General features: G+C 46.3%; 1 protein-coding gene across 1 annotated transcript in view; it reads right to left on the bottom strand.

The window, feature by feature from the left end:
* Nucleotides 1–26,219, bottom strand: part of VMP1 (vacuole membrane protein 1) — a 168,263-nt gene that overhangs the window by 104,251 nt on the left and 37,793 nt on the right. The window contains exons 4-5 of the mRNA XM_081945481.1: nt 17,600–17,690; nt 11,621–11,731 (exon numbers count right to left, since the gene is read on the bottom strand). Of these exons, the coding sequence (XP_081801607.1) occupies nt 11,621–11,731; nt 17,600–17,690 (202 nt within the window). The remainder of the gene's footprint in view (nt 1–11,620; nt 11,732–17,599; nt 17,691–26,219) is intronic.

The following is a 26,219-nucleotide window of genomic DNA, read 5'->3' as shown; positions in this document are numbered from 1 at the left end:
ATATACCATATTTTTCAGAGTATAAGACAAACCTTTTTCCCTCAAAAAAGAGGCTGAAAATCTGGGTGTATCTTATACATCGAATACAAATATGAGCAAAATATAGGCTGATTTTTGCCCCTCCTCAGCCTCCCAGGAGCACTCTATAAGCCTCCTAAAGGCACGGCCATTTTGATGAAGCGGGCACGGTTTCAGGAGGCCAAAAATCTGTATTCGATGTATAAGATGCACCCAGATTTTCTGCCTCTTTTTGGGAAAACCCAAATCTGAAAGCTTCCCGGTTTTCCCCACCCAGTTGAAAGTTCAAGATCTTGCCCCACATCCATAAGTCCATCACATGGTCCAATCTCCCTCTGCCATGCTGGCAGTTCCACCCATCCAGTTCCGGTCAGGTACATAGGACAAAGGATGACCTTAGCTTTCTAGAAAGAATTTTGTTATGGCTACATAGCATCTAACCCTGTCCAATCCCCCCTCCCATTTTCCCACAATAGAAAAGGCATAGTGGAATAATAGAAAGTGTGGCAGGCCTAAGATACACACGAAAAGATGGCTGCAGGCCTGAGAATCTCTATTCCTATCTCTCTATATAAAAAGTTGTATATATTGTAAGGTGCCCAGAGTTATTGTGTGGCAAGACAGAAGACTAATAAATTTTACCAACAAATAAGTATAAAAAACTAGGCAAGATGATGAACGTCAACCGTGTGAGGTATTGAAAAAGCTGGAGACCCACCCCCTTAAATATAAATGCTTTCTCGGATTTCCTTTTCTGGAAATGTGAAGTCTTTTCTTTTGGTAGTGCAGGAAGTTTAATAAGTCTTTGGTTTAAGTCTCGGGGATAGGGAAATGTGTCATTCCATGTCTGGGGAGGTGAGCCCAGAGCCGTTTTCTCGTGGGAAAAGACCTCGCTCACCTCACCACAAAAGACGACTCATCTCTACTCTATTCCGCCCTGCTCAAAAACTCCCCGACACTCGGTGACACCATCTTTCATATTTAGGCCAAGGGAGAAGTCAACCCAAAGGCACCTGCAGTGGAGACACATCTGGAATCCTCACTGCTTCAGAGGGGAGGACAAATTTGCATCTCTCTCTCCCTCTCTCTCTCTCTCTCTCTCTCTCTCTCTCTCTCTCTCCCTCCCTCCCTCCCTCCCTCCCTCCCTCCCTCTCTCTCTCTCTCTCTCACCAGACTAGTAGGAACTCTGAGAACAGAGACTCCCCGGACAATAAGTCACTGCCACAAACTGGACGGAAGTGATTTTTCATGTCCCCTCCCTCTCCTCCCGGTCAGCCAAGCATTCCAGGAAGCGTTGAGTTCATTATGAATAGAATGAAGACCAAAGAGAGGAAGTCGCTGGGGAAAGAAATCATGAAGGAAGCCCACGAGACAGATGGAAGGCGCAAAACAATTCTCCTATTCTTTCTTATACACACACACAAAGTGAGCGAGAGAGAGAGGGAGAGACAGAGGGAGTGTGAGAATGAGAGAGACAGAGGGAGTGTGAGAATGAGAGAGACAGAGTTAAAGAGTGAGAAAGAGACAGAGTTAAAGAGAGAAAGAGAGAAAGACGGTAAGAAAGAGAGTGTTTTAGAGAGACAGAGAGTTAGAGAGAAAGAGAGTGAGTTTTTTAGAGAGAGACAGAGAGTTAGAGAAAGAGAGAATGGGAATGTTAGAGAGAAAGAGACTGAGAGTTAAAGAGAGAAAGAGAGTTAAGAGTGTGAGAGAGAGTGAAAATGTGTGTGTGTGAGAGAGAGAGACACAGAGTGACTTAGAGAAAGGGGGAAGAGTGAGAGAGAAAGAGAGTAGAGAGAGAGAGTGTGTGGGAGTGAGAGAGAGAGGGAGGGAGGGAGGAAGAGACAGAGAGAGAAATCCCAAACCCCGGTCCATAGACTGGCACCCACAAGACAGATGGAAGGAGCAAAACAATTCTCCTATTCTCTCTTATACAGACACAAGTGAGAATGGGAGTCTTAGAGAGAAAGAGACTGAGAGTTAAAGAGAGAGAAAGAGAGTTAGAGTGTGAGAGAGAGTGAAAGTGTGTGTGGGAGAGAGAGAGACAGAGTGACTTAGAGAGAGGGGGGAGAGTGAGAGAGAAAGAGAGAGTGGGGAGAGAGTGCGTGGGAGTGAGAGAGAGAGAGGGAGGGAGGAAGAGAGAGAGAAAGAGAGAAATCCCAAACCCCGGTCCATAGACTGGCACCGGTCTGCAGCATGTCAAAAACCGGTCCATGCAAACAAGCGAAGCTCCATCCGCGGGATGCAGGCGGCCAGTAAACAAAACCACACACCCCTCTGGTCCGTGGAAAAACCTTTCTCCATAGAACCAATCCCTGGTGCCCGAAAGGTTGGTAGCTGCTGTTCTAGTCCAGCCCCCTGCTCAAGCAGGAGGTCCTATACCATTTCAGACAGGTGACTGAGATATTGGAAGACTGCTATCATGTCTCCCCTAGTCCTTCTTTCTATTAAACTAGACATACCCAGTTCCTGCAACCGTTCTTCATACGTTTTAGCCTCCAGTCCCCTAATCATCTTTGTTGCTCTTCTCTGCATTCTTTCTAGAGTCTCCACATCTTTTTTACATTGTGGCGACCAAAACTGAATGCAGTATTCCAAGTGTGGCCTTACCAAGGCATTATAAAGTGGTATTAACACTTCACGTGTCCTTGATTCTCTCCCTCTGTTGATGCAGCCTAGAACTGTGTTGGCTTTTTTGGCAGCTGCTGCACACAGCTGGCTCCTATTTAAATGGTTGTCCACTAGGACTCCAAGATCCCTTTCACAGTTACTACTACTGAGCACGGTACCACCTATACTGTACCTGTGCATTTCTTTTTTCTTGCCTATGAAGATGTTGTAGAGTACTGGGCCTAAAACAGAGCCCTGGGGTACTCCACTGCATACTTCCCTCCATGTAGATGCAGTTCCATTGAGGACTACACATTGAGTGCGGTTGGTCAGCCAGTTACGAATCCATCTGGTGGTGATGCTGTCCAACCCACATTCTTCTACTTTACCTAGTAGTAGGTTATTGTCTACCTTATCAAATGCCTTACTGAAGTCCAAGTAAACTATATCAATGGCATTTCTCTGGTCCACTAATTTTGTCACTTTGTCAAAGAATGCAATAAGATCAGTCTGGCATGATCTGTTTTTGACAAACCCATGTTGGCTTTTGGCTATTACTTTGTTTGCTTCTAGGTGTTCGCTAATTCGTTGCTTGATTATCTTTTCCAGAATCTTTCCTGGTATTGAGGTCAGGCTGATAGGTCTGTAGTTTCCTGGATCTATTTTTCCCCTTTTTTGAAGATGGGAACCACATCAGCTCTTTTCCAGTCCTCTGGCAGTTCCCCGGTGCTGTAGGATCTCTGAAAGATATAGTTGAGTGGTTCTGAGATCTCATCTGCCAGTTCCTTCAGAACCCTGGGGTGTAATCCATCCGTCCTGGTGATTTGAACTCGTCTAGGGTAGACAGGTGCTCACTTACCATTTTCTTCCCTATTTCAATTTGCGTTCCTAATCTGATTTTTGTGGTGCTGTTTTTGATAGGTTGGACTGTTTTATCCCTTTGTGTAAAGAAAGATGCAAAACATGAGTTAAATAGTTCTGCTTTCTCCCTGTTGCTTGTCACCTTCTTGCCACTTTCTCCCAGCAATGGACCAATTGTTTCCTTAACCTTTTTCTTGTTTTTTACATGTTGGAAGAAGCTTTTTTTGTTATTTTTTACTTTTGTGGCAAGCCTTTCTTCATTGTGAGCCTTAGCTTTCCTTACTTCATCTTTACAGGCTCAGGCTATTTGCTGATATTCTGCCTTAGTTATGTCCCCCTCTTTCCACTTTTTAGACTTAACTTTTTTGTCTTTCAATTTGTCAGAGAGTTCTTTATGCAGCCATGTTGGTTCTTTTAGGAGCTGTTATTTTTCTTCTTCATTGGTATTGTGCTAGACTAAGCTTTTGTAATCTCATTTTTCAAAATTTCCCAAGCTTCTTGAGTTGTTTTCCCCTTGAGGATTCTCATCCATGGAATTCTTCCCAAGCTCTCTCTAAGTTTATTGAAATTAGCTCTCTTAAAATCCAAGACTCTAGTTTGACTTTGTTCTACTACTTGTGTTTGCATAATGTTGAATTCCAATATTGCATGGACACTTGCCCCCAGGGTTCCTATGGCTTCAACACCTTCTATCACTTCCTCTCTGTTAGTGAGAATTAAGTCTAATATGGCCAATCCCCTTGTTCCCTTCTCTACTTTTTGGGAAACAAAGTTGTCTGCTAGGTTCGTTAGGAATCTGTTGGATCTTCCACTTGGTGCAGAGTTTGTTTCCCAGTTGATGTCAGGGTAGTTAAAATCTCCCATTACTATTGTGGTGTGCTTCCTACATACCTTAGTTAGCTGACTAGCAAAAAGTTCATCTACTTCCTCTGCTCGGTTGGGTGGCCTGTAGCATAGACCTAGGGCAATGTCATTTCCCCCACAACCTTTAATATTGACCCAAATGCATTCAAGATAGTTCTCATCATTGTTGTGCTCTATTTCTGTAGAGATGTAGTTATTTCTTATATATAGTGCAACTCCACCTCCTCTTTTATTTGGTCTGTTTCTTTTAAATAATTTAAATCCTTCTAGCTGTATGTTCCATTTGTGGGTTTCATCACACCAAGTTTCTGTAATGACAACAATATCGTATCTGCCTTCATTTATTTGAATTTCTAATTCACCATGTTTATTCCTCATACTCTGTGCATTCCAGTTTAGTTGTAGCACCAGTCATTTTTTTGCAAGACAGATGTGGGAGAGTAACATTAAACCTTCGTGGCAGGCCAGGAGTGCCAGGCGAAAGACAGAAGTTGGGCAGACAGAGTTCAGTGCAAAAAGAAACCTCATCAGCAAGCAGGAAGTACAGTATCAGGTTTGGTTCCAAGCAGAATCAAATTAGCTATTTTTAGCTAATTTTGACAAGCAAGGGCTGGAAAATATCTTGGCAAGCGATGGGGAACTGGTTGAGATCAGTTCGGTTCCAGTTCAGCATCAGAATGGTGATGGCGTGAGTCATTGCCCACAGTGAAGAAAGATGATTAGGGGATTGGAGACTAAAACATATGAAGAACGGTTGCAGGAACTGGGCATAACTAGTTTAATGAAAAGAAGGACTAGGGGAGACATGATAGCAGTCTTCCAATATCTCAGGGGTTGCCACAAAGAAGAGGGAGTCAAACTATTCTCCAAGGCACCTGAGGGTAGAACAAGAAGCAATGAAAGGAAATTAATCAAGGAGAGAAGCAACCTAGAACTGAGGAGAAATTTCCTGACAGTGAGAACAATTAATCAGTGGAACAGAAGTTGCCTCCAGAATGCTCCAACACTGGAAGTCTTTAAGAAGATGTTGGATAGCCATTTGACTTTAGGCGACTTACAACATGATAAAGGGAACAATATACTGTATTTTTAGGAGTATAAGACACACCAAGGTTTTGAAGAGGCAAATTTTTAAAAAAAGTTTTTGCACTCTACAGCCCCCCCCCCAACGGTCCTTTTTTCCCAAAAATAGGGCATGAATAGCCTTTAGGAGGCTTGTAGAGTGCTCCTGGGGCAGTGGTGGGTTTCAATTTTTTTTAGAACCTCTTCTGTAGGTGTGGCCTGCTCTGTGGGCGTGGCTTGCCAGCCATATGACTGGGTGGGCGTGGCCAACTTGTAAAATGTGGTGAAAACTCACTTAACAACGCTCTTGCTTAGCAACTAAAATGTTGGCTCAGGAACTCCCAGAATTCCTCCTCCAATCATGTTGGCTCAGGAACTTTGGCATTGAAGTGTGCAAGTCTTAAAGCTGTCAAGTTACAAGACCCTTGCACCCCTAACCCTTTAGGAAAAAAAAACCCAGGGGTGTTCAAACTTGACAGCTTTAAGACTTGTGGACTTCAACTCCCAGAATTCCTCCTCCAGTCATGTTGGCTCAGGAACTCTGGCATTGAAGTGAGCAAGTCTTAAAGCTGTCAAGTTACAAGACCCTTGCACCCCTAACCCTTTAGAAAAAAAAACCCCAGGGGTGTTCAAACTTGACAGCTTTAAGACTTGCACACTTCAATGCCAGAGTTCCTGAGCCAGCATGACTGGAGGAGGAATTCTGGGAGTTGAAGTCCACAAGTCTTAAAGCTGTCAAGTTTGAACACCCCTGGGGTTTTTTTTTCTAAAGGGTTAGGGGTGCAAGGGTCTTGTAACTTGACAGCTTTAAGACTTGCACACTTCAATGCCAGAGTTCCTGAGCCATGTCTTCCTCTTGGTCTAGTCTTATACTCCGGTGCGTCTTATAGTCCAAAAAATACGATACGTTCCCTGCCTGAGAAGGAGGGATGAGCCGGTGTCATGGGACAAAGAGGATCCATAGGTAGTAGTCCTCAATGGGACTGCATCTACATGGAGGGAAGTATGCAGTGGAGTACCCCAAGGCTCTGTTTTAGGCCCAGTACTCTTCAACATCTTCATCAATGATTTGGATGAGGGAATAAATGGGGAACTCATCAAATTTGCAAGATGACACCAAGCTGGCAGGAATAGCCAACACTCCAGAAGACAGGCTTAAGATGCAGAAGGATCTTGACAAACTTGAACATTGGACACTATCTAATAAAATGAAATTCAATGTTGAAAAGAGTAAGGTTCTACATTTAGGCAACAAAAATGAAATGTACAGGTACAGTATAGGTGGTACCTTGCTCAATAGTAGTAATTGTGAAAGGGATCTTGGAGTCCTAGTGGACAACCATTTAAATAGGAGCCAGCCGTGTGCAGCAGCTGCCAAAAAAGCCAACACAGTTCTAGGTTGCATCAACAGAGGGATAGAATCAAGATCACGTAAAGTGTTAATACCACTTTATAATGCCTTGGTAAGGCCACACTTGGAATACGGCATTCAGTTTTGGTCACCACGATGTAAAAAAGATGTGGAGACTCTAGAAAGAGTGCAGAGAAGAGCAAGAAAGAGGATTAGGGGACTGGAGATTAAAACGTATGAAGAATGGTTGCAGGAACTGGGTATGCCTAGTTTAATAGAAAGAAGGACTAGGGGAGACATGATAGCAGTCTTCCAATATCTCAGGGGTTGCCACAAAGAAGAGGGAGTCAAACTATTTTCCAAGGCACCTGAGGGTAGAACAAGAAGCAATGGGTGGAAACTAATCAAGGAGAGAAGCAACTGAGAACTGAGGAGAAATTTCCTGACAGTCAGAACAATGAATCAGTGGAACAGAAGTTGCCTCCAGAAGTTGTGAATGCTCCAAAACTGGAAGTCTTTAAGAAGATGTTGGATAGCCATTTGTCTGAAACGGTATAGGGTTTCCTGCCTAGGCAGAGGGTTGGACTAGAAGACCTCCAAGGTCCCTTCCAACTCTGCTATTGTATTGTATTGTATTGTAGTGTGGCCCCATGCCATGTTACCTATGGGCTTTCAACTTTTACGAAGTTTGTTAAGTACCCAGAGTGGCTTAACGGAGACATATGGGTGGCATATAAATGGAATAAATTAATAGATAAAAATGTGCCCACAGGAGGGGGCTGCAAGCTTTCCAATGCTAAATAACATTGACAGAATTAAATTCAGAGCATAAAGTTAGCTTTTTATGCTGAGTCAAAAGACTCCAAAGAAAAGACTGATCATTGCTGAACGAGACAACCACACCCTCTAGTGTCTGTTAAAAGCAAAACTAATAAAAAAAGTTTTTGCTAAAAAGGTGCACGTTGTAAACTCACGTTGAGGAAAGCAGTAAAATGTCCAACTCCTACTGCATCCACAGCAAGCGTGGATCTACATTAGAAAGTGGTGAATCGTTATATTTTAATGTAGATACATACTACATATTAATTCTCGACTTATGACCACAATGCAGCCCATTTCTGTTGCTAACCAAGAGAGTTGTGAAGTGAGTTTCGCCCCATTTTATGCCCTGTCCTGCCAGAGTTGTTAAGTGAATCATTGCAGTGGTTAAGTTAGCAACAGGGCTGGCTGTTCTACAGAGGATTTATTGAGTGTCATCTGCACCTCTATAACTGTTTGGTTTGGTTCAACCCAACAAGACAGGCGCAGACTTCAGAGTGTCATGCCTGCAAGCCATCTTTTCTTTTGGGCTTCAGGCTGCCACCCTTTCTACTGTCTACTTTCGATTGTGGGAAAATGGGAGAGGGGATTATACGGAGTTGGGTGATATGTAGCCATAACAACGTTCTTCTTAGAAACTCAAGGTCATCTTTGTCTCTGCACCTTGCCGGAACTGGATGGGAGGAATCTGTCTTCGTGGCAGTGGAAGATTGGACCATGTGATGGACTTGTGGGTGTTGGGGTAGAGTCTTGAACTTTCAACTGGGTGGGAAAACCTAGAAGATTTCAGATTCAGCTTTTCCCAGATGGGCCAACATGGTTCCTTTAATAAATTGGAACTTCAAGGAATACTTAGCCTCAGACTCTTATTTGATTGAGGATGCTATTTGGAACCCTGATACTGAGGATAATTAGAACAGCAGAAAAAACAATTGTCACCAACCTGCCTTCCATTGAGGACCTGTATGCTGCACGAGTCAAAAAGAGGGCTGTGAAAATATCTACGGACCCCTTGGATCCTGGACATAAATTGTTTCAACTCCTACCCTCAAAACGACGCTATAGAGCACTGCACACCAAGACAACTAGACACAAGGACAGTTTTTTCCCAAATGCCATCACTCTGCTAAACAAATAATTCCCTCGCCTCTGTCAAACTATTCACTAAGGCTGCATTACTATTACTATTAGTCTTCTCGTTGTTCCTATCACCCATCTCCTCTCACTTATGACTGCAGGATTGTAACTTTGTGGCTTGTATCCTTACTATTTATATTGATATTGATTGTTTCCTGATTTCTTATTTGTACCCTATGACTATCATTAAGTGTTGTACCTTAGGATTCTTGATGAGTGTATCATGTCTTTTTATGTACACTGAGAGCATCTGCACCAAAAACAAATTCCTTGTGTGTCCAGACACACTTGGCCAATAAAGAATTCTATTCCATTCCATTCCTATTTCTATTCTTATTCTACTCTACTCTTCTACTCTACTCTACTCTACTCTACTCTACTCTTCTACTCTACTCTACTCTTCTACTCTACTCTACTCTTCTACTCTACTCTATTCTTCTACTCTACTCTATTCTTCTACTCTACTTTTCTACTCTACACTTCTACTCTACTACTCTACTCTATTCTTCTACTCTACTCTATTCTTCTACTCTACTCTACTACTCTATTCTTCTACTCTACTCTACACTTCTACTTACTCTATTCTTCTACTCTACTCTTCTATTCTACTCTACTCTTCTACTCTACTCTATTCTTCTACTCTACTCTACTACTCTACTCTATTCTTCTACTCTACTCTATTCTTCTACTCTACTTTTCTACTCTACTCTATTCTTGTACTCTACTTTTCTACTCCACTCTTCTACTCTATTCTATTCTTCTACTCTACTCTTCTACTCTACTCTACTCTATTCTTCTACTCTACTCTATTCTTCTACTCTACTCTTCTACTCTACTCTATTCTTCTACTCTACTCTTCTACTCTACTCCACTTTTCTACGCTACTCTACGTTAAGTGAATCTTGGTTTCCCCACTGACTGCTTCTCAGAAGGTCGCCAAAGGGTATCACATCCTATGACCTCAGGATATTGCAATCGTCATAAATATGGGTCAGTTGCTAATTGTCTGAATTTTGATCATGTGCCCACAGGGATGCGGCAACAGCCGTAAGGGTGAAAAAACGGTTATGAGTCACTTTTTTTCAGCACCGTTGTAACTTCAAAGTCACTAAGTGAACTGTTGTAACTTGAGGACTCCCTGTACAGCCAATAATCCTTCCCCGCGGAATTAAAAGTATGCAAGCAGTTCTAATCAAAGCCAACTTTCATGATGGACACAAGACGGCCGGCAAATACCGTAGGAAGAAAAAATGAAAGAGATACAAAATAAAAATGTAGAACGCAAAAAAAGGGGGGGGGAATTAAACCTTTCAGAGGTTTAATACAGCAAAGGAATAAATTTCACCGAATGAGCCAGCTGATTTTATTTGAGAACAAATACCCATTTTTCCTCTTTCAGTCCATTTTGCATAATTGCAGCATGATTTGCTACCAATTTACCGTATTTTTGGGAGTATAAGACGCACCAAGATTTTAAAGAGGTAAATTTAAAAAAAAAAAAAGTTTTTGCACTCTGCAGGCCTCCCAAACCCTCTGCATACTTCTTTGTGAAAAACGGGGCATGCAGAGAGTTTGAGAAGCCTGTAAGGGCTCCTAGGGGGCCAAGAACAAAAACAAGCAAAAACTAGCTCGTTTTTCGCAAAAACTGGCCCATTTTTTGCTAAACAAAGACCATGCATAGCCCTTAGGAGGCTTATTGAGTGCTCCTGGAGGCTGGGGTGGGGGAAGCAAAAACAAGCAAAAAAAAGGCCTGTTTCTCGCTCGTTTTTGCCCTCCCCAGCCCCCAGGAGCACTTTGCAGGCCTCCCAAACCCTCTACACATCCATTTTTTGCGAAGGGGGCAGGGTTTCAGAAGGCCAAAAATGGTGTGTTCAGTGTATAAGATGCACCCAGATTTTCACCCTCTTTTTTGGGGGGGGATTTGCGTCTTATACTCTGAAAAATACGGTAGGTTTTGTCTAGTTTTAATTGTTATTCTTCTGGCAGCAAATGGCCACAGTCCAAAACCCACCACAACATTCGATTCCAAAGAGGAAAAAGAAAAGAAATAGTTTTTCAGATAAGTGAAAAAAGGAAGAAGCCGGCTCTGTGGTCTCGCTCTCGCCCTGCACCAAACTGTAAAATCAGTTGCATGCTTTTAGCAAGGCACACTTGCGAGAACTCAGCCACTTTAAATAATTTTAACCTAAAATCCCCAAGGATGGGTTAAAGGTAAAGGTTCCCCTCGCACATATGTGCTAGTCATTCCCGACTCTAGGGGGTGGTGCTCATCTCAGTTTCAAAGCCGAAGAGCCAACACTGTCCGAAGACTTCTCCATGGTCATGTGGATAGCATGACTAAACGGTGAAGGCGCACGGAACGCTGTTCCCTTCCCACCAAAGGTGGTTCCTATTTTTCTACTTGCATTTTTTACGTGGTTTCGAATTGCTAGGTTGGCAGAAGCTGGGACAAGTAACGGGAGCTCACTCTGTTACGTGGTGCTAGGGATTCGAACCGCCGACCTTTCGGATCAACAGGCTCAGCGTCTTAGCTACTGAGCTACCGCGTCCTCAACTATTTAATTTAAACCCCACCAAAATCTATTTTCCTCTTGCCATCACAGTGGTTAGAATGCAGTATTGCAGGCTAATTCTGCCCACTGTCAGGAGTTCGATCCTGACCTTAAGGTTGACTCAGCCTTCCATCCTTCTGAGGTTGGCAAAATGATTTTAAAAACCCTTCGGTAAAATGATTTAAACCCCTTCCGAGGTTGATAAAAATAATTTAAACCCCACCAAAATCTATGTTCCTCTTGCCAGCCACAGGGAGACAGATCATGCAAATGTGCTTATTTTCTCCATTTGCCCCAAATGAGCGAGGTTTTAGTGAAAAATCTCAATCTTTGAAAAAGTTAAACTTACCAGGTAGAGTAGAAAGGTGTGAAGACCAGTTCCAAGCCCCACCGAGGACAAGATGCCCAGCCCGGCCCAATAGGCGCACCATAAAAGCTTCTTTTCCATATACTGCACATACTGAGGAAGAAGCAAAAGAAAAAGGAACTCATCAACAGTCTAAAGAAAACAAGTCCTAGTGGTTAGAATGCGGTATTGCAGGCTAACTCTGTCCACTGCCAGGAGTTCGATCCTGACCAGCTCAAGGTTGACTCAACCTTCCATCCAAGGTGGGTAAAAAGAGGACCCAGATTGTTGGGGGGCAATAGACTGGCTCTGTAAACCGCTTAGAGAGGGCTGTAAAGCACTGTGGAGAGGTATATAAATCTAAGTGATATTGTTATTGCAGGCTAACTCTGCCCACTGCCAGAAGTTTGATCCTGACATTGATTCAGCCTCACATCCTTCTGGGGTAGGTAAAATGAGGACCAAAATTATTGGGGGCAATAGGCTGACTCTGTAAACCGCTTAGAGAGGGCTCTAAAGCTCTGTAAAGCGGTATATAAGTCTAAGTGCTATTGCTATTGGCAGAGATTCATAAAGTTTGGTTAACCTCGTCTTATGTCTGCCTCTGTAGCTTCCAAAGGTAAGACAGGGAGGCGAGTTATTTTAATTCAAGCTCAGATTGGATGGCTCTTTCTTGGACCTACCCTGCTTTCGAAAAAACCTACTTCTTCGCCGGCTTAGAGGCAGATAAGAGATAGCTTATCCCTCTCATCCCGAATTAAAAGCTTTAAGAAAACAAACAGCGGCCTCATTCTAATTCAAGAATCTCCAGAGATATGTGGGACAGATGCGAGGTTGTTTCCTGGACTTCGGGAAAAGCTGATAAATATAGTTATCTTTTGCTGCTTTTTTTAAAAAAAGTGCACGGTAGAAATACAAGAGAATATTTGTAGTCACGGTTGAACCGTTGGGTGCTCTCTGAGCTTGGTTGTTTTCTTGCAGACAATTCATGACCCAACTAGGTAGCATCATCAGTGCTATAGGGGAGATGGGTTTGTGGAGGAGAATGGGGGGAGGAGGAGGTGGAGGATTGCGGCCTCCTTGGTGCTTTCTGAGGGTTGTTTTCTTGCAGACGTTTCATGACCCAACTAGGTAACGTAATCAGTGCTTAAAAAGGAGTTTCCTTTCTTTTTATATATTAGTGGCTTGCCCTTTCAGTGTTGGTGGGAATGTTTTGCGAGTTCCTTGATAAGCCTGTTGTTTCCTTACTGATTGTTTGTCTAAGCTGGTAGTTCCTTGACTGGCTGTTGTTTACAGCCTGGTTGTGGATCTAGTGTTAATTTACTGTTATCACCAAGAGCACTCTCACCAATGCAAACAGATAAAACCACTCGTAAATAAATATGGAGCAATCCCCCCCACTCCCTTCTAGCACTGATGATGTTATCTAGTTGGGTAATGAAATATCCAGAAGAAAACAACCAAGTTCAGAGAGCAACTAAGGACCCCAAAGCAAACGGTACTTGTTAGCAACAACCTACTAAGCATATGAAGTCTAACGGTTGATTAAGAGATGAAAAGTAACATGGGACAATGATTAAAATGCTGGACTAATATCTGGTAAATCAAGGGAGATTTCTGGATAACAGTGTCCTCCTAAGGCAGGGTTGTCAAACTCAAGGTCCGGGGGCTGGATTCGGCCCATGGGGTGCTTAGATCTGGCTCACGGGGCCGCCCTGGAAACAGTGAAGGACCGGCCCACGGTGCCTCTCTCAGCGAAAACGCAGCTCGCAACGACCGTGTGTCCCTGCCGAGCTCCGTTTTCGCTTGCAGGAGGCTGTCGCAGGCTAAAACGGACTTCGGGGACCCGTTTTCACTGGAAGAGTGCTCAGGCTGCCACAGGTGCCCCCATGGCAGCAGAAGTGGACAGTGAGGAGGTTGGGGAGGAACATGGGCCAGTCCTGGAAGCTGGGGAAGGCTCGGACGAGGGTTCTGTGTCAGAGGCAGAGAGGGGGCCAAGTCCGTCTGGCAGTTCTCAGCTGCTTTCGGAGCTAGACAGCAGTGAGGCAGAGGAACAGCTGGAGCCTCTTCCCAGTGTGCGCATGCGCAGAGCTGCCAGAAGAAAAGAACAGCTAAGAAATCAGGGTCGACTTGGGAGTAAAGCCACAGGTGGAAGATGAATGGTCCCTCCCAGAGGAAATAAAAGAGGAGTGAAAGGGGAGTGGGCTTTTGCAGGAAACAATTCGTTTGTTCCTTCGTTAGTTCTTTTCAGGAGTGTGAAGATCTGTCCGTGAATCTCAGAGACTCTTTGCCCAGTCTTTCCTTGCACAGCACCTCCTTTGGAAAATATTTACATGGCAGCTTTCCAAGCTAGATAAGGTCTGTGGCCATAAATTCACCTTTGAGAGACTCTTTTCCAGGCCTTGCTGAAGGGGAATGAGAGGAATTCACATTCGTTTAATAAAAGGGGTTTTGTTGAGATCAGGAATCTGCTTCATGCTTTTTGAGGAAGCCAAAACACCCACCATTTTTATGAGCATGCTGACCCCAACCATTGATGCAATGTCAGCAAATGCTATAGCACAAGCATCTTCAAACTTGATAACTATTTCTTTCTTTCTTTCTTTCTTTCTTTCTTTCTTCCTTTCTTCCTTTCTTCCTTTCTTCCTTTCTTCCTTTCTTCCTTTCTTCCTTTCTTTCTTTCTTTCTTTCTTAGATTTTTAGACCGCCCCTCTCCCAGAAAGGGACTCGGGGCGGTGTACAGTCAATACAATAAAATCGGTCATAATAATAAAATAAATTTAAGATACATTTGGAGGGGGAGATAGGCTGTACTAAGAAATAAATATATTCTAATCCTAAAAACATCACAATTAAAACCCCAAACCCAATTAAAATAGAATAAATCCCCGGGAGGTAAAACTAAGAAAGTGCCAGGCCAGCTGATTGAAATAGGTGAGTCTTTAACTTTTGCCGGAAGGAACGGAGGTCGGTGGTAGTTCGAATGTCTGGGGGGAGGTCATTCCAGAGGGTTGGGCCCATCACAGAGAAGGATCTACTCCTAGGCGTCGCCCGCTGGCATTGCCTAGCAGACGGCACCAGGAGGAGCCCCTCCCTGTGTGAGCGGATAGGTCGCAGGGACGTGTGTGGTAGGATGCGATCCTGCAGATAGCTAGGTCCTATGCCATGGAGCGCTTTAAAGATGGTGATCAATACCTTGAAACGCACCCGAAAGGCCACAGGTAGCCAGTGCAGCTCGCGCAGGAGAGGTGTTACGTGGGAGTAACGTGTACTTCCCATAATAACCCGCGCGGCTGCATTCTGAACTAGCTGCAGTCTCCGGATGCGTCCCAAGGGAAGCCCCATGTAGAGGGCATTGCAGTAGTCCAGGCGAGACGTCACCAGCGCATGAGTGACCGTGCGCAGGGCACTCCGGTCCAGTAGGGGGCGCAATTGGCGCACCAGGCGGACCTGGTGGAACGCCCCCCTTGCCACGGCTGCCACATGGTCCTCCATTGACAGCCGGGCATCAAGGAGGACGCCCAAATTGCGCGCCCGCTCCACAGGGGACAGTTGTTCGCCCCCTATGGCCAGCGATGGAGTCAGCTGGCTGAACCGAGGTGCCGGTACCCACAGCCACTCGGTCTTGGAGGGGTTGAGTTTGAGTCTGTTGTCCCCCATCCAGACCCCGACGGCTTCCAAACACCGGGACATCACTTCGACAGCCTCGTTGGGGTGGTTTGGGGTTGAAATGTACAGCTGAGTATCATCAGCGTAAAGATGGTACTCAACCCCAAAACCACGGATGATCTCACCCAGCGGCTTCACATATGCGTTGAACAGGAGAGGCGAGAGGACCGACCCCTGTGGCACCCCACAAGTGAGTGGCCTCAGGGACGACCTCTGCCCCCCTGTCAACACACATTGCTTCCGGTCGGAGAGGTAGGAGCCGAACCACCGCAAAACGGTGCCTCCGACTCCCATCCCCTCCAACCGGCGCAATAGGATACCATGGTCGATGGTATCAAAAGCCGCCGAGAGGTCTAATAGGACCAGGATAGAGAAACAACCCCTATCTCTGGCCCTCCAGAGATCATCGACCAACGCGACCAAGGCTGTCTCAGTGCTGTGCCCGGGTCGGAAGCCGGACTGGCGTGGGTCTAGATAGTCGGATTCGTCTAGGTGTCGTGGAAATTGCTGCGCCACCACATTCTCAACAACCTTCGCCAAAAAGGGGAGGTTGGAGACTGGACGGTAATTAGCTAGCTCCATTGGGTCGAGCGAAGGTCTCTTGAGCAAGGGTCTCACCACCGCCTCTTTCAGGGCGGTTGGTAAGTATCCCTCACCCAATGAGGCGTTCGCCAGGCCCAGGAGCCAGCCTCGTGTCACCTCCCAGGCTGCCAGTACCAGCCAGGAGGGGCACGGGTCCATTAAACATGTGGTGGGTCGCAGCCGTCCACGCAACCTGTCCAAATCCTCGGGGGCAACAGAGTCAAACTCCTCCCAGAATGGTCTCTCAAGACTCGCTGTTGGCGGCTCGTCTGGTCCACTGACGGAGGTCCACCCGCTCCGGATCTGATCGATTTTGTCCTGAAGATATTCCCCAAACTCCTCTGCTCTACCCTGTAAGGGTGTCTCCCGCGCCCCCTGCGATAAGAGGGAGCGGGTCACCCTAAACAGGGCGGCAGGGCGGTTATCCGCGGACGCAATAAGAGCAGCACAATGTCTACGTTTGGCCGCTCTTATTGCCACAAGGTAAGTCCGCAAGTAGGCTCTTACCTGTGTTCGGTCAGATTCGGAGCGTGAGGACCTCCACCTGCTCTCTAGACGTCTCCTGTGGCGCTTCATCACCCTAAGCTCCTCAGTAAACCAAGGAGCCCGGGTGGGTCGATGCCGCAGGAGAGGTCGCAAAGGCGCAACCCGGTCCAAGGCCCCAGTCGTCGCCCTATTCCAGGCAGTCACTAGGTCCTCGGAGCGGGAGCGGGACAAGGCTACAGGTATTGGCCCAAGCTCCGTCTGGAATCTATCAGATTCCATCAGGTGCCTGGGGCGGTACCACTTTATAGAGTAACTAAATTTTGTGTGTGTGTGTGTGTGTTGCTCAGCCTGGCTGAGGAATTCTGGGAGTTGAAGTCCACTAGTCATAACGTTCCCAAGGTGGGAGATCCCTGCTGTAGCACAAGTACTTTATGCCACAATTTATGGCACTCTTACCCACATGCAGGCTTCCAGCCTGACTTTGGACATGATGGTCCATAACGAAATGGATCCCTGCACTCCCTCTTTGTCGGGGCAGATAATCTGATCTGGGTAGGGCGGCTCGGGAAAATTCACCGTGTTACATTCATAAATATTCCTTTGAAAGACTGTCTGCCAGGCCTTGCTGAAGGTGAATGAGAGGAATTTACATTCGTTTAAGAAAAGGGGTTTTGTCGGGACCAGGAATCTTCTTCATGCTTTTTGGGGGAAGCCTAGGTCAGCCCACAACGTGAGTGATGTTGAACTGGCCAGGCTCCCCCCCCCCCCCCCCGGCTCCCCGAGATCAAACACAACACTGGTTGCGGCCCTCAATGAAATTGAGTTTGATACCCCTGTTGTAGGGCAATTCCACCTATAGCAGAGTTCCTCAACCTTTTCAGCTTTAAGGACTTGGGGGGGGGGGGGAGAGAAAATGATTCTGCACAAGTGGCGGGCACACGCAAATGCCTCTTATGCAAATGGAGCACGCACATGTTTGCTGCTGCTTGGACGAGCAGTGATGTGCACACAACATATGCTCAAGGCCCGGTAATGGGTTGTGACCCGGGGGTTGGGGACCCCTGACCTATAGGGTTTTTGCGAGGATAAAAAGAGGTTCAAAGAACTCTTTAAAACTCTCGCCTGGCTTGTTACCAATGTGTTAATTACAGCTTGGGTCAAAAGAAAAAAGCAGGGAGGGAATGTGCGTAAACCCTTTTGAGAATTCAGGAAAACACGCGTTTACATGTTGCGTGTGTACCTTACCCGTTGATGTGCTCCCTCGATATAATACGTAGAAGTAAGAATGGCAAGCAGCAGCAGGAGAGACAGCACTATCCTTCGGCGATGCCACAGTCTGTGGAAAAGGAAGAAAAACCGTCGTCAGAATCGCAGATCTGGAAAAAGGAGCGCAAATAGTTCTTGACTTGCGACAGTTCGTTCAGCGACCCGTTCCGAGTCCCAACAGCAGTGGAAAAAGCGACTTTTGACTGGTCACGACGACTGCTGCAACATTTTAATCATGCGATCAGAATTGAGGTGCTGTACATTCTATTCTTAACTTAAAACCAGTATTTCTATAGAGCATCAATTAGTTTAGATTTAGTTGTTGCTAAAAGGTTTTTAACCATGATGGTTAATTACTGTATTTTTCGCACTATAAGACGCTCCGGACCATAAGCTTTAGAGGAGGAAAACAAGAAAATAAAATATCTGCCTCTGCCTCCCAGCGTCCATTCGGTATTCATCTAGCCAGCGTCCTTTCAGCAAACAACAAACAGCCGGGTCAGCTTCAGCACATTATCGCAGCCCCAGCACATAGCTCATCAGGACTCCACTCTGTTTCACCCACCACCGGTGAACTGAGCTAAGTTGCTGCAGCCACCGGGGAATGCTGAGGCCTTCACTGCTGAGCAGCTGATTGGTGATTGGGTTGGCCTCCTGGAATACCGCCAATCAGCTGTTCTCGGCAGCGGGAATTGCCGCTGCCACCTATTGCTGTTGCCTATCGCCACTGAATGGTGGTGATCGGCGGCGGCGGCAGGGATAGGCGGTGGAGATCTCTGCTGCCTAGAACAGCTGATTGGCAATATTCCGTGTTGTCAATCCAACAGCCATTCAGCTGCTTGGCAGTTAAGGCTCCAGCGTTTCCCACCGGTGGTGTTCGCTGCCAACCCCCCCAACTCCACTGCAACATTCATTCTATAAGACATACAGACAATTTCATCCACTTTTGGCGGCTGGGAGGTGGGGGTGGGAGTGCGTTTTATAGTTCAAAAAATACGGTAATCGCTTCCAGGTTGGAGAAACCCCACATCAACCAGCAAAAACAGGTTTTGAGGTCCTTCCGGAAGAGTGGAAACAGTTCCCACCTCTGGTGGTAGGACGTTCTACAGGGTGGGGTGGGGGCTGTTCTCCTTGACCCCCATCAGGCGGAATTCCGTAACAGATGGGGTCTGAAACAAGCCCCTTCCACTGGAATGAGTAGGGGGGCTAGTTCCATTGGGGTGAGACGGCTCCTCAGATACCTTGGTCCTATGCCATAAAGGGTTGAAATGGTTATGGCCAACACCTTGAATTGGATCCAGAAGCAAAATAGTAACCAAAGCAACTCGGGTGTTTGGCATGCCACCTTAAGAGCCTCCAGAGCTGTCTGCGCCATTGCATTCCTCACCAGCTGTAGCTTCCGAAAGCTCTTCAAGGGTAGCCCCATGCAGAGCGCACTGCAGTAATCCAACCGAGAGAAATGACGAGGGCCCGATTGGCTGTCCGCGCAGGGTCTCCCCATCTAGGTATAAGGACGCAGCTGGCGCACAACACAAAATTGAACAAAAGCCCTCCTAGCCACCACTACTGCCACGACACCTGCAGGAGTCATGAATATAGGAGAATTTTGCACCGGCATTGTTTGGGGCCATGCAGTGCCATCCAGAACGAAAGATGGTAAACAATGGAATCCTAAGCTTGTTGTCAGTCCTGCAATCGGTTCCTTTTAGGATCTTTGGCCTGCCACACTCTCTCCTATTTTACTGTGCTTTTTTCATTAGTGGGGAATTGGGAGGGGGAATAGTAAGGAGTAGAATGTGTGTTGTCAAAATAAAATAAATTCCTTCCTAGAAGCCCAAGGTCATCCTTTGTCTCTGCACCTCTGAGCCTGACCGGAACTGGATGGGTGGAACTGTCAGGGTGGCAGTGGAAGATTGGACCATGAGATGGACTTGTAAGGGTGGGGGGCAAGATCAAGAACTCTCAACTGGGTGGGAAACCCTGGAAGCTTTCAGATTTGGGTTTTCCACAGATGTGCCAACATGTCTCTCTTAATAAATTGGAAGTTTGAGGAAAGTTCTGCCTTGGACTCTTAATTTTGGCTGACACTTGTTGAGGTTGAACGTAAGTTGAGGACTGCCTGGGTTATGTACCCATTCCCTGTCATGCGTATGTCGGGCACAGTGTCAGGGGCACCTGGAGTTCAAGAAAAAACATGCTGCAAAGGACTTTCACCAGTGGAACTCAATGTCCAAGGGCAGGGCAAGGACTGATAGTGTAAATGATTAGCCTAATTATCAATAGATCATTGATGGAGAAATGTCCTATATCCGGAAGAATAGAAGCCGCGATGAGGAGAAGACAGACTATCCAACGTGATCCTGTGTGCTAGTTTCAGAAGCTTTTTTTTTTTTCATAATTCTTTAGACATCCCAAGTACTTAAACCTTATTCATTCGAAGGCTGGAAAGATGAAGAGTCAGACGTGATTTAGCCCTGTGATGGCGAATCACAGAGGCCTCTCTACAGGCACGCAAGCCGTTGACCCAGCTCAGCTCTACGGTGCACACCTCCCGCTGGCCAGCTGATTTTTGGGTCTCTGGCATGCATGGGGAACACATGCACACATGCGCCGGGGGGCAGCATGTGCAGGGGGCGGGACACCCAACCTGGTGGCCAGGTTTGCCCCCAGGAGGCTGCAGGGAGGCATACTAGGCCTAAAAAATGGGGCAGAGGGGGTGCGGTGTGCCCCCCCCCGACTTATTTTTGCTCCCAGGAAGATGCAGGGAGGCCTACTAGGCCCAAAACGGGGCATGGGGGGAGGTCTCATGCACATGTGTGTGGGGGAGGGGGGTCACACACGCATGGGCAGGGAGGTGGGGCGCGCACATGCTTATCCATCACTGATTTAGCCTAATGGAGAATAGCTGATTTTGGGCCAAAGTCCTCTTTTAGCGGCTGAGCATACAAGTTCCACGTAATCCTGAACTTTGCCCAATGAAGCATTAATTTAAAAAAGCAAACGAACACTGTAATGTTCAAGTGAGAAATATCCGATTTCCTCAGCTATCTGAAGAACAGGCAGGATGGGGAAGACATTAAAAATATATTTAAAAAGCAAGTCTACAAGTAGCCCTTATACTAGGGGTGTCCAAACTTGGGAACTTTAAGACTTGTGGACTTCAACTCCCAGAATTCCCCAGCCAGCTGGGGAATTCTGGGAGTTGAAGTCCACAAGTCTTAAAGTTCCCAAGTTTGGACACCTCTGCCTTATACAATATACAATAGCAGAGTTGGAAGGGACCTTGGAGGTCTTCTAGTTCAACCCCCTGCCTAGGCAGGAAACCCTATACCAGTGATGGCGAACCAATGACTCCATGCGGAGCCATTTGTCAGAGCCCGCGAGACGCTGCCCTGTCAGCTGGCCAGCACGCATGAGCGCTGGCGAGCTGAGTTCACCGTTTTTAAAAGGCATTTTTCGCCCTCCCCAGGCTCCAGAGGCTTTATAGGAGCCTGGGGAGGGCGAAAAGAGCCTCCCCCACCACCTCCGGAGGCCCTCCGGAGGCTTCAGGGACCATCCGGAGGTTTCCCTGAAGCCTTCGGAACGCTTAAAACGACCCTCCGAGCAAACCGGAAATGACTTCCAGTTTGCTCGGAGGGTGGTTTTAAGCGTTCCGAAGGCTTCAGGGAAGCCTCCGGATGGTCCCTGAAGCCTCCGGAGGGCCTCCGGGGGGCCGGGGGAGGCTCTTTTCGCCCTCCCCAGGCTCCTATAAAGCCTCTGGAGCCTGGGGAGGGTGAAAAAAGCATGTAAAAATGGGGGGGGTGCGCCTGTTGTGCGCGCATGCGCACTGGGGGATCGCACATTGCATTATGGGTGCGGCATGCCCACACACAACCCCCCTGCGCTCCCACTTGTGGCACGCGAGCCAAAAAAGGTTCGCCATCGCTGCCCTATACCGTTTCAGACAAATGGCTATCCAGCATCTTCTTAAAGACTTCCAGTGTTGGGGCATTCACAACTTCTGGAGGCAACTTCTGTTCCTCTGATTAATTGTTCTAACTGTCAGGAAATTCCTCCTCAGTTCTAAGTTGCTTCTCTCCTTGATTAGTTTCCACCCATTGCTTCTTGTTCTACCCTCAGGTGCCTTGGAGAATAGTTTGACTCCCTCTTCTTTGTGGCAACCCCTGAGATATTGGAACACTCCCCTAGTCCTTCTTTTCATTAAACTAGACATATCCAGTTCCTGCAACCGTTGATTTACAATTATTCATTCAGTGACCATCTGAAGTTACAACAGTACTGAAGAAGTGACTTATGACCGGTTTCAAACTTATGACCCCACGGTCATGTATATATTGACGATGGTTGAACCGTCCCGGGGGCATATGATCCCCAGCTGGTTTCTGACAAGCAAAATCAATAGGGGGAGCAAGCCGGATTCGCTTAACGACCTCAGTGAAATCGTTTAACAACTGTAGTAGAAACAGTCGTAAAATGGGGCGCAACATGCTGAACAACGGTCTTGCTTAGCAACTGAAAACGTTGGCCTCCACTGTGGTTGCATGTTGAGAACTACCTGTATAGGGAATATGGGTTTACATTTATGAAAATATTAATGTGCTTGGGGTCAAACTCCGGAACACGTTTTATCTTGAAAGAATTGGCTAACCGGTGAAGGACAGTAAAAACTGCAATCCTATGGAGGTAGTCCTCAACTTGTGACTGCAATTGAGCCCAAAATTTCTGTTGCTAAGTGAAAGACTTGTGAAGCGAGTTTTGCCCCATTTTACGACCTTTCTTGACACAGCTGTTAACTGAATCACTGCAGTTCGTAAGTTTGTTAACCCGGCTGTTAAGGGAATCTGGCTTCTCCATTGAATTTGCTTGTCAGAAAGTTGCCAAAAGTGATTAGAATAGGATAGGATAGAATTTAGAGCAGAGTAGAAGAGAATACAGGTAAAGCTAAAGGTTCCCCTCGCACATATGTGCTAGTCGTTCCCGACTCTAGGGGGCAGTGCTCATCTCCGTTTCAAAGCTGAAGAGCCAGCGCTGTCCGAAGACGTCTCCGTGGTCATGTGGCCGGCATGACTCAACACTGAAGGCGCACGGAACTCTGTTGCCTTCCCACCAAAGGTGGTTCCTATTTTTCTACTTGCATTTTTTACATGCTTTCGAACTGCTAGGTTGGCAGAAGCTGGGACAAGTAATGGGAGCTCACTCTGTTATGTGGCACTAGGGATTTGAACTGCCGACCTTCTGATCAACAAGCTCAGTGTGTTAGCCACTAAGCCACTGCGCCCCTTCAAGAATAGAATAGAATAGAGAATAGAGAATAGAATAATATAGAATAGAATAGAGAATAGAATAGGAGACAGGGAAAAGGAAGTGACGGACAAAGTAGAAATCTGGTGTATGGAGAGCAGAAGAGGCAATAATTGGTTTTTAGGCGTTCTTAGTAAGACGAATTGATGTACACATTTAATAATACAGTATAATATAATGTAATAGTATACATGTGATTTATATGTTATGAAGATGGAAAAATAAAAAACTTTAATCAAAAAAAGAATATAGAATAGAATAGAACAGAACAGAACAGAACAAAACAGAAGAACAGAGTTGAAAGGGACCTTGGAGATCTTCTAGTCCAATTCCCTGCTTAGGCAGGAAACTCTATATACCATTTCATAGCAACGGTCATAAATATGAACCAGGTGCCGAGCATCTGAATTTTGATCAGATGATCCTGGGGATGCGGCAAAGGTCGTAACTGTGAAAAATGGTTGTACGCCACACTTTTCAGTGCCGTGGTAACTTTGAACGGTCACTAAATGAACTGGTGTAAGGTGAGAGCTACCTGTACTGCTTCCAATATAAATAAGAAGGGACATTGAGTTCGAAGAGCCTAAAAATGCTTCAGTGACATAGTTTAACAGCCTAGTTTCTATTTCTGTAGACCCTGAATTGATGAATTAAAAAGATGGGGGAAAAAAACCACATGACCTGCAAAATTATCTAGGGCAGTGTTTCTCAAACTTGGCGACTTTAAGTCCTGTGGACTTCAACTCCCAGAATCCCCCAGCCAGCATAGCTGGCTGGGGAATTCTGGGAGTTGAAGTCCACAGGACTTAAAGTCGCCAAGTTTGAGAAACACTGATCTAGGGCATTCTTCCCAATGTGATGTCCTCCAGGTATGTCAGAATATCAGAGGACTATAATCCAATCTGATTTAAAGGAAGAAAAAAGCCTACAAAAAGAAAAAAAAAAGTCGCAACACCGCTGTGGTACAAAAAAATATTGTAGGAATATCAAATAATGGCTCTGAGAGTTCCAAATATGGATCAGAAGTGTTCTGTCCCATGAGTCCAATGAATATGCAGACACAGGCTTGGCTGTCTGCCACGACTAATTACATAGATAAAGCCACCCCTTGGCTAGGAGCCTAGAAAGTCATCTTCAAGAACCCAAGATTAAACTTACCGAATGCTTTCTCAACGGCTCGTATAATGGACTGTTGTTTCCTGCAAAGATTCCCCTCCCATCGCTCCACCTATAAACTCTTTGAGAGGGGCCACACCCTTAGCCAGCTGTCCCTACTTCCTTCTATAACGTCTTCTCCACAGCTGTTCCTTTCTCCTATCAATTCTACGCATACGCACATCAGGGACAACCTCCCTCTGTGCCTCCTCACTGCTCCCTGACTCCGATGCCACCTGGTGGCCAACAGGCCTCTCTAGTTCCTGCTCTGACTCCAAACACCCTCCAGAGTCTTCCTCATCCTCCAGAGCAGCCCCATAATGGTGTGAGCTGTCAGAGTCCACCAACAGCTCAGCCGGCCGCTGCTGGGCCACAACAACAAGTGAGAGCTACTCTATTATCACCTGGTACAGGTAGTCTCGACTTACAACAGCTAATTTAGTGACCGTTCAAAGTTACAACGGCATTGAAAAAAGTGATTTATGACCTATTTTTCATACTTATGACCATTGCAGCATCCCCATGGTCACGTGATTTATATTTGGATGCTTGACAGCGCTCATATTTATGACGGTTGTCATGTACGGGGGGGGGGAGGCGTTTCCCGTGATCATTTTTTGCGATCTTCTGACAAGGAAAGTCAATGGTGAAGCCAGAGTCACTTAACAACCTTGCTACTAATTTAACAGTGATTCACTTCACAAGAAAAATCGTAAAATGTGGCAAAACTCACTTAACAAATTTCCTTACTTAGCAACATAAATTCTGCCCTCAATTGCGGTCGTAAGCCGAGGACTATCGGTATCTTCTACAAATAGCCCTCGAATTATGACCGTGATGGAAGCCTGCCCATCACGGTTGTAACTCACAAAAGTCGTAAAGCGGATAGATCACGCGACCGATTTTATGACTTTTTCTTCGCGGCAGTCATTAAGCGAATGGTTGTGGTTGTTAAGTGAACCCACGGAGGTAAATTTTCAGCCAAACTGTGGTAAAAGGCAGTCCCATGACCGCAAATGGCTGTGAATGGCGCCTGGTTGCCGAGCGACCAAAATGAAGTCATGTGACCAGAGGGAGTGGCCTGATGGTTGAAAGTTTGAATCCAGGTTGTAACTTCAAATGGTCACTAAGCGACCGGTCGTAAGTCGAGCCCTACATAATAATGGCCAACTAGATGCATTTTCAGTTCAGAAGTCCAGTTCCTCCAGTTGGAGATGAGAGTTGGCTAAAAGTAATTTCTTGAATTCCTATTGACATCACCGAAGTTCCATCCAATGTCCCCAAGGATGAAGAGCAACAACGAATTCTGCCCTCTACAGAGAATTTGCACAGGTTACTTTTCAAAGTTTTTCCCACCAGGTGTTAACTACGCCATGAGAGCCAGTTTGGTCTAGTGCTGGGATGGCGAACCCATAGCACGCCTGCCACAGGTGGAACGCGGAGCCATTTGTCAGGGCACGCGAGGTGTTGTCCTGTAAGCTGGGTTCAAACTGAGTTCAGCCTTTTTTAAAGCCATTTTTCACCCTCCCCAGGCTCCAGAGGCTTTATAGGAGCCTGGGGAGGGCGAAAACAGCCTCCTCCGACCCCCCTGGAGGTTTCAGGAGCTTCCCTGAAGCCTCCTGAGGGCAAAAAACAGGTTGATTGTAGGGCCGATTTTAGCCCTCTGGAGCCTTCAGGGAAGGGCTCTGGAGGACTAAAAACGTCCCTACGAGCAAACCGGAAGTGACTTCAGGTTTGATTGTAGGGCCGATTTTAGCCCTCCGGAGCCTTCAGGGAAGCCTCCTGAAGCCTCCGGAGGGCGGGGGAGGCTGTTTTCGCCCTCCCCAGGCTCCTATAAAGCCTTTGGAGCCTGTGGAGGTCGAAAAAAGCATGCAAAAAATGGGGGGTTGCACCTGTCATGCGCGCATGTGCGCTGGAGGGGTTGCGCATTGCATTATAAATGCAGCACACCTGCGCACGACCCCCCCTGCACTCCCTCTGCTTATGGCACACGAGCCAAAAAAGGTTCGCCATCGCTGGTCTAGTGGTTAAAGCACCAGGTTAGAAAGAGAGAGACCATGAGTTCAAATTACGCCTTAGCCATGAAAGCTGACTGGGTGACTTTGGAACAATCACCAGGAAGTAGTGAGTTCCAGTTGTGCCT

This window comes from Natrix helvetica (assembly GCF_964273705.1).
Source record: "Natrix helvetica genome assembly, chromosome: 2".
NCBI classification, from domain to species: domain Eukaryota; kingdom Metazoa; phylum Chordata; class Lepidosauria; order Squamata; family Natricidae; genus Natrix; species Natrix helvetica.
The sequence above is the reverse complement of the archived record's forward strand: the minus strand, read 5'-3'. Positions and strand labels throughout refer to the sequence as shown.